General features: G+C 37.8%; 1 protein-coding gene across 7 annotated transcripts in view; it reads left to right on the forward strand.

The window, feature by feature from the left end:
• The first annotated feature begins 1197 nt into the window (after positions 1-1197).
• LOC107661095 (acyl-CoA-binding domain-containing protein 4-like) overlaps positions 1198-8931 on the forward strand; it is a 22833-nt gene continuing 15099 nt past the window's right edge. For 3 of the 7 annotated variants that reach the window (XM_016450553.1, XM_016450549.1, XM_016450554.1), the window contains exons 1-8: positions 1260-1784; positions 1948-2094; positions 2287-2407; positions 2549-2633; positions 2788-2908; positions 2985-3104; positions 3421-3509; positions 3597-3813. In XM_016450553.1, the coding sequence (XP_016306039.1) occupies positions 2007-2094; positions 2287-2407; positions 2549-2633; positions 2788-2908; positions 2985-3104; positions 3421-3509; positions 3597-3813 (841 nt within the window). In that variant the 5' untranslated portion in view covers positions 1260-1784; positions 1948-2006. The other 4 variants (XM_016450550.1, XM_016450552.1, XM_016450555.1 and 1 more) reach the window with 4 other exon arrangements.

Raw genomic sequence — 8931 nt, forward strand, 5'->3', positions numbered from 1 at the left:
GTTTGAATCATCAGTGGCAAATCCTTTAAATATGAAAACGTACTTACAGGCTGAGTCAGCATTATTTGTCAGAACACTGGCATTGTAGGCTACTCTCCCAGGAAACAGTCCTCGTCCTCCGTAAAATGCGTTGCACACACACGAATATTTGGTTTGAACTGTTCTGGAACAGTGTTGTAAATACAACTTAACCACTGATTTCTAGTCGTGTCCTCTTTTAGAAGGCCAAACAAAGTATTTTCGCTTTCACATCGAAACACACAGCGTCTTCACAACATGGCGGCAGCAGTGGCAGCAACAATAAAGTTACGCCTTCTTTCTTTGCGTATACATTTGGGTGGTGTTATGCAAATCTTCCCACATCATGACATAGACATGTGGGGGCGTGTTTGAACAAGGCGTTTTAGGAGGGCGTGGACCAGTCTTAACTTTTATAAAGAATATCTCTTTGGGTTTGAGACTTTAGTCTTTGCAACTTTAGGGATCTTATCTATTCACGAACAGCTTGTAACACTCCAAAGAGAAAGGAAAACTTGAAATCGCATCATATGACCCCTTTAACTTAATGATTGCTATCGGGATGTGATGACACTTTCAACCAGCATAACAAAAAATGTTTCTGAAGGCAATCACCTATTGCATCTTTAATTATTAATCTAAGTAAGAATGAAATCAAGAGTATTATTAAGAAAAGACTGAAGGAAAGGTGGCAAAAGCAATGAGATAAGGAGGAAAAAGGTTGATGGTTTTACAGAATTCAAAGGAAAGTGGGAGAGATGAGAAGTGCAGGGAAAAACAGGAGAGATGAGATAGTAATACCAAGGATGAGATTTGGACACCCAAGACTAAATAGTACACTTTATAAAATGGGTAAACATGCTATGGGAAGGTGTGAATTTTGTGGACAAGAAGAAACAGTGGAACATGTTATACTGTACTGTTAGAAATTTCGAAAAAATAAAAATGCAATTTATACCGAGATATATTTGACAAAATAACTCGAGGAATGAATGCTATAGTTTTATTTTTCAGTACCTTAAAATAACTAAATTGTGGGAGAGAATATAAAAAAAGAAGGGAGTAAGTCATTTTGATCCACACTCCATACCAGTTGGTGGCGGAAATACACCATTTTGTTGTTTGTCAACCGCCAATAAAATTTCACGAAGAAGAAGAAGACCAATCATCGTCGTAATACTCCATCACGTGATTGAACCAGGAAGTTAGCTCCTGGCCGAAATTCCAAGAGGTGGAAGATCCCTTTTTTTAGTAGACCGTTCTCGAACTCACTGATTATACAAGGTGCACCGCTTTGATGAAATGTGTTCGGTCGGCTGTTAAGTGGTGACGTAAGAAGCGCTGTTTCCGGGTCCAAGCCTCTACTTGCTTCACTTGAGAATACTACCTCAGCAGCCGTTTATGAGCACTGTTTATTCATATTAAACATTTAAGCTAAACGTTTTAAAACTTACGGTCTACACTACAGTCTTAATGCTCACAGCGTCCCAAACACAAATTATTTTTATATTTATTTATTTATATTTTCATTGTCTGGCTATCTGGGATTTCGGTATGGAGTTAAAGGTTAGGATTATAATTTTTTTGGTAGTATTATATCACATTGTGAATGTATATTAGCACCTTTTGTTGTTTTCTCGTGGTATCTGATAGAGCGTTTGGACACGGAAGCGGTGACACGTGACGTCAGACTTAACAAGCGGATATTGTCTTATTACAGTTACAATATAATTGTAACATGTAATGGCAGCAGGAGTACAGGGCAGGTGAGTTAAACCTCGCTTACTCTGCTTGACCCACTGGCTAATAACCTGAAATCAGAGAGGACATAAAATCTAAAGACTCCTGGAAGACTAATGATAATAATTATAATGATTAAGTTCTAAATGACAGAATGACACATTTGTCACGAGTGAATATAATTCACAGGTTGTCCAGTTAATGAACATTCGGCTGCAGGAGCGTGGGAAAAATAGACGCCATATGATATGCCAGCTCTTACAATGTCAGAGATCGAGGACTGTCAAAGACGCTTTCAGGCAGCTGTCGACGTCATTCAAAGCCTACCCGAAAATGGTAGCTTTGCTCAGCATTGACAAAAATTACATCATCGCTGAATGACATAATCACTGTTATGTATAACATCATCTTGCTGTAGCAGATATAAAATTTGCACAGCTTGTCATTGCAAGCATTTCTTCACACTTATTTGCATAATTTACAGCAGCTCATGACACCTGGGGTAAATTTTAAATTGCATTTGCATAGGTTCCTACAGACCCTCTTATGAAGTGATGCTGCGGTTTTATGGTCTATACAAACAGGCAGTCTGTGGCCCATGTACAGTGTCACGCCCCGGATTCTGGGACCCTGTAGGCCGTTACAAATGGTAAAGCTTTTATCCAGTTATAAACAGCATATTCAGTGCTATAATGTGCCTAACTAAAGTTCAAGTGATGTTTTTCAGAGCCCTCAGAACATTTAAAGGACTGTTTTAACTTCATGGCATGTTTTACTGGTCTTGTGTCAGGGATGCTTGGAACCAGCTTGGAGACATGAGTCGGGAGAATGCCATGGCTGCTTATGTGGATGAAATGAAGAAAGTTGCACAAGAGGTGGGAGAGCTTCAATAATACCAAATAAATTCATAAAACAACTTTAGGGAAAAATATATTGGAAAATATTCTTTAAAACAAATTTGTATTCAGAGCGGCCAAGCAAATCATTTTTTTCCATATAAATTAATTTGTTGTCATATATTATTTACAGGTCATAGACACCATGCAAATCAATGAGAAGACTGCATCCTTTTTCCACTATTTTGAACCTCTCTATCATGTCATTCATGATATGCCCAGACCTCCAGAGGCACTTTTATCTCTCAGATCAGGTGTGCATTTATTTATTTTGGTAAAATACTATGAGTTCTATGTGATAAATCTGTGATTTTGGTGTGCATTTTAAAGATGTAAATGCCAAAGATGGTTGGGCTGATCATGAAGTGGAGCGGGCAATTCAAGAACCAGCTCTTCAACCGAAGGACACAGGGATGGTCCCTGAAAGTGAACTTAAAGCTGAGAGCACAGGTAGTGAAATGATTATCTATAAATGAGGGATCCTGAATATTTTGCAGCCCACCAAAACACATTTTTACAAAGGAAAATTTGTGTTTTAAGCTTGTACAAACAAATACTTGCAATTTTACTCTGATAATTTACATTTGTTTTTTGTCTTTGAATTATATTGGAACCTACTCTTGCTGAAATGCACCAGTTATGATCACTATCCAGACATGTCTGACCAAATGTGTTTTTTAAACATTTCACAGTTGCATAAGTAATAAATGATAGCAAGATTGTGTGCACTATATTTCTTCTCTTTCATCGCCAAATATGTGTGTAGAGGCACCTGTGTCTGAGGTTCAGGGGCTGACTAGTGACTCAGAAAGTGAAATCTTTTGTGACTCATTGGAACAGCTGGACACTGTTAAGGTCTAAAATTTGACTAAATCTAATTAAAATTTATGTGACAATCTATGTCCTGCATTTTGTTCACTTTATTTTTTTGTGCACTTACAGCCTGCTGCAATGCCAGATGGTAATGCCAGTTCCCAGAATGAGCATGCACACATTGAGACCTCTGGAATCCAGGAGAATCATTACAGCCCTCTCTCTCAGGTGACCATGTTCGGTGCTGGACATGGTGATGAGGGGGCAGAAGATAGGCATGGTCCTTCCAAGAAGAGGAGAACTACAGGAAGAGAGGGGATGCAGCAGGGCTGGAGGGACCCCTCCGGTAAGTTTAATCTGGATTTTTAATCACACATTATAAACCTAAGCCCCTTTTTGGGTTATTGTGTCACTATTACAAGTGAAACCATGTAACAATATTTTGGTAAATTTTATAAAATTGTTTTTAAATATACACTTGCACGGATCCCTACATTTACATAACATTTTAAGAGTTTGGGGTCAGTAAGCCCCACTGAAGTGTCTTGAAACCATTTATCTATAATAGAGAACTGGATTGCTCATAACGTTGTAAATAGTGAAGCCACTGCCAGAGGTGTACTTAACCAATAAGCGAGGTAAGTGACTGCTTAGGACTCCAGGGACTCAGGGAGCCCCATCTGATATTTGCAAAACGTATTTCGCAAATGCTCCAGTGCGTATTTGTGTTTGCACTCTGGAGAGTATCAAAAGTTTCTATTGCAGTGTTGAGTAGTGTAGCCAATAACAGACATATCTGTTTATTTCTTAAACGTAATGGCCAATCAGAGGTGTTTAAGTTAGAATCCACTTACCACTTGAAATGCTGTAGTTTATGTAGTGTATGTTTATTGCTGAGTTCTGTGTGCTCACAAATCCTCTCATTGTAATAAAGAAAGTGTAGACACTACAGTATGTAAAGAAAAGATTCAGTCTGCATTGCAGAGAGCCTTATTGCTTATAACGGAACTTCGTAAGATTGCAATGAACTGAAGTGAGTGACAGCTTTTAGTGATTATAAAGGGAGCCCTCTTTGAACACTTTATAGGCTATATATAATCCATTCATAATTTTAATAAATGCCTTGTTTTTCATGCTGCCAAGAGAACCAAAGGCCACATACATGCTGCAAAGTTTTGGGAATGACATCCGCATATAAATGCATTCACTCTCAATATTGCAATTGAGACAAAAATATATGTCAAACTAGATATGCATTAAAGGATTAGTTCACTTCTGAATTCAAATGTCCTCATAATTTACTCACCCCCTTGTCATCCAAGATGTTCATGTCTTTCTTTCTTCAGTCGAAATGAAATTAGATATGCATTAAAGGATTAGTTCACTTCTGAATTCAAATGTCCTCATAATTTACTCACCCCCTTGTCATCCAAGATGTTCATGTCTTTCTTTCTTCAGTCGAAAAGAAATTAAGGTTTTTGAGGAAAACTATTCTCTATATAGTGGACTTCTGTGGGGTTCACTGGGTGGAAGGTCCAAATTGCAGCTTCAGTGCAGCTTCAAAGCGTTCTACACGATCCCAGACGAGGAATAAGGGTCTTATCTAGCGAAACGATCGGTAATTTTTTTAAAAAGAATACAAATTATATACTTTTTAACCTCAAACGCTTGTCATGTGTAGCTCTGCAATGCGCATGCGTACTCTGTGCAGTCCCATTCAAAACAGTTAGGGTAGGTCGAAAAATTCCCATCTCATTTTCTCCTCCAACTTCAAAATCGTCCTACATCGCTGCAGAAGTACCGACCTAGTGTTTACAAAGTGAACGTGCAAAGAAGGTCAAACGCCCTTTACAAAAAACGGTAAAACAGCGATGTAGGACGATTTAGAACGATTTTGAAGTTGGAGGAGAAAATGAGATGGGAGTTTTTCGATATACCCTAACTGTCATGAACCGGAATGTACAGAGTTCATGCAGAATTAGACAAGACGAGCGTTTGAGGTTAAAAAGTATATAAATTGTTTTTTGTTTTTTTTGAAAATGATGTTTCGCTAGATAAGACCTTTCTTCCTCGTCTGGGATCGTGTAGAACACTTTGAAGCTGCACTGAAGCTGCAATTTGGACCTTCCACCCAGTGAACCCCACTGAAGTCCACTATATAGAGAAAAGTTTTCCTCAAAAACCTTAATTTCTTTTTGGGTTGGATAATTTTGATACACCAAATAATTTCTGTATAGCGCTGGGATCCTCATTTCTAATGCTGGAGAGCCACTTTCCGAAAGTTCAGTTCTGCCGCTTCATCAGTTTGTCTTGTTAAATCCAGATGATATTGCGCATTATGGCTTCACTGATGCACCATCCTATTTCAGTGTTCCACGAAAGAGCTGACCTGCACAAAAAATTTGTATAGCAGATAATGAAGAGGAAACAGGTGGCCTCTGATGCTATAACGAATACATGAAAGCCATCATTGTACTGATAAAGATGGACAGTCTGTACATCACTAGGAGAACTTATCCTACAACTTTTATTTAGATTTTCTTCACATTTGGGTCAGATAACATCTATAGTTATCAAAGCTTTTTGATACACCAAATAATTTGTGTAACAAAGGGATTCTCATTTCTGATCTTGAAGAGCTACTTTGATACAGGAATGGAAACCAGGAAGTGAGGCTATATTTTAAAGCTCTGGTGTACTTAAGTAAACAGGACCATGACAACTGTAGAATAAATTGGCCTTAAATCATGTTGCTTATCACCGTATAACCCCAGGTAGATGCAAAACAATGCATCACATGTTCCAAACAATGGCATAAACTTTTTCACAGCTTTTTGCTAATCCTACAAGAACTGTCCAAACTGCACAAAGTTTGCTCAGATTAGGGGTTTTCAAACCGTTCATGGCGCCTCCAAAGCACCGCACCTTTTGGATGTCTCCTTTATCGGACATACCCAGTCAGGTCATGGAGTGTTAAATAATGGAAACATCCAAAATGTCCAGGAATAGTTCGAAAACTCCTGGATCAGATTCAGACAAAGTCAAAAACATGACAAATTTTTCCTTGTTATTTTCACGAAAGTTAAGCCAATTCTTGGTATGGACAAGACCATGCCTTAAAGGATTTGTTCACTTCTGAATTAAAATTTCCTCAATTTCCTCACCCCCATGTCATCCAAGATGTTCATGTCTTTCTTTCTTCAGTCGAAAAGAAATTAAGGTTTTTGAGGAAAACATTCCAGGGTTTTTCTCTCTATAGTGGACTTCAGTGGGGTTCACTGGGTGGAAGGTCCAAATTGCAGCTTCAGTGCAGCTTCAAAGCGTTCTACACGATCCCAGACGAGGAATAAGGGTCTTATCTAGCGAAACGATCGGTAATTTTTTTAAAAAGAATACAAATTATATACTTTTTAACCTCAAACGCTTGTCATGTGTAGCTCTGCAATGCGCATGCGTACTCTGTGCAGTCCCATTCAAAACAGTTAGGGTAGGTCGAAAAATTCCCATCTCATTTTCTCCTCCAACTTCAAAATCGTCCTACATCGCTGCAGAAGTACCGACCCAGTGTTTACAAAGTGAACGTGCAAAGAAGGTCAAACAGCGATGTAGGACGATTTAGAACGATTTTGAAGTTGGAGGAGAAAATGAGATGGGAGTTTTTCGATATACCCTAACTGTCATGAACCGGAATGTACAGAGTTCATGCAGAATTAGACAAGACGAGCGTTTGAGGTTAAAAAGTATATAAATTGTTTTTTGTTTTTTTTGAAAATGATGTTTCGCTAGATAAGACCTTTCTTCCTCGTCTGGGATCGTGTAGAACACTTTGAAGCTGCACTGAAGCTGCAATTTGGACCTTCCACCCAGTGAACCAATATTTTACACGTTTCCTTGGTTGGTAGATGCACCTTGGACCTGATTATAGCACTTAAAACCTGGAAAAGTCAGATTTTCATGATATGTCACCTTTAAGGCTAGAGCACCCTCACTAATTTCAGAAGCATCCTCAGTGTTTTGATTCTGGAATTGGGCTTGCTGGTAAATGCCAAATAATTAATTATAAATAACATAATGATTACAAATAACAAAATGATTAAATGTTTAGTTTTAAATTAATACATTAGTTGTAAATGAAATATTTTCAATTATTAATACAAAGAAAACAATAACTGAGTTAGCTCATAGCTTACTATACATTATTTGTTCACCTGACAACTGATTGTCTCATAACAGAGACTTCACCTCAAAGAAGAAAGTATACACATACTTTTAAGTTTATAAGCCTGTTTCGTGTCATAATTGTTTTCAATTTGATTGAACTGCCATGCACTCGCATGAATGTACACAAGTTCAACAACCAAACATTTTCGCCTAATAATAGATTTCATTCTCGATTTGTTTCTTGGCAAAACCCACTGTATGGCTTTAGAACACTTGGGATACAGTTGCATGGGATTATTTTATGACATGTTTGAATCCTTTTTGTAAATAGATTAAAGAAGGTCACAGGTTCAGGGATTAAAGTTCTCCGTCGCTACGACGGATTTCCGTCAATTGCAGTGAGTCTAAATGAGGGGAAAAGAAACATGTAGCGCGTTGTTGTTGACACCAAAAATCATCCCCGCCACGGCTGCAGCTTCTCAGTGACAACATAGTGATGCCGCTCGCATCATTCACAGTCGGGTTATTAGCAGAGAACACTAATAAACAATTCTACTCATTCCCGCAGGTTCCGCACTTACAACACGATGACAGATGACGGAATGTATAATTTGCAAGTATTTGAGTCTTGAGAACTCACTCACGTGCTTTCATTTTCTGTGTGCCCACAGATCGCGATAAGGAGATTGACAGCTTTTAATAGCTATTAAGGGAGTTTGCAAATGTGATATTGATTTAATACAACAGTTCAATAAACAAGTACTGCCTGGGTTTGCTCTATTTCTTCAACGAAAATAGTTCCAAATATAGTAACAGCTTAGCCGCTTCGCATCTCTAAAAGCAAACACAGCGAGTTTCATTCATGAATGAAAGTGCGTATTTGAACGAATCTAGTGAGTCAGTGATTCATGATTACCCATTCATAAAGACAGTCACTTGCTTCATTCCTGAATGAATCAGCCGTTTGGACGAATCAATTGAATGAATGATTCAGTGATAAAATCAGTGAATTGCCACCACCTGCTGGCGGATTTAGTTTCCTTTTTAGCGTATAATTTCAGTTATTTAAATCATTTAAATATTTCTGTATTCAGAATTTTATATTTAAAACATTAATCTCCACATGAATGTATGAATTTAATTGCACTCATGCCACTTCTGAACCTCATTAAACATCTGAAAATGTACCTACAAGCCACTTTTGTGTTCTTCTGTGCTACCTCTGTAGTACAAATTAATTGTTTATTAATACTAATTTCATATGATTGGTAACTTATTTGTCTTATTCTACTTCTTATTATAT

This window comes from Sinocyclocheilus anshuiensis, unplaced genomic scaffold, assembly GCF_001515605.1.
Source record: "Sinocyclocheilus anshuiensis isolate Anshui unplaced genomic scaffold, SAMN03320099.WGS_v1.1 scaffold27, whole genome shotgun sequence".
NCBI classification, from domain to species: domain Eukaryota; kingdom Metazoa; phylum Chordata; class Actinopteri; order Cypriniformes; family Cyprinidae; genus Sinocyclocheilus; species Sinocyclocheilus anshuiensis.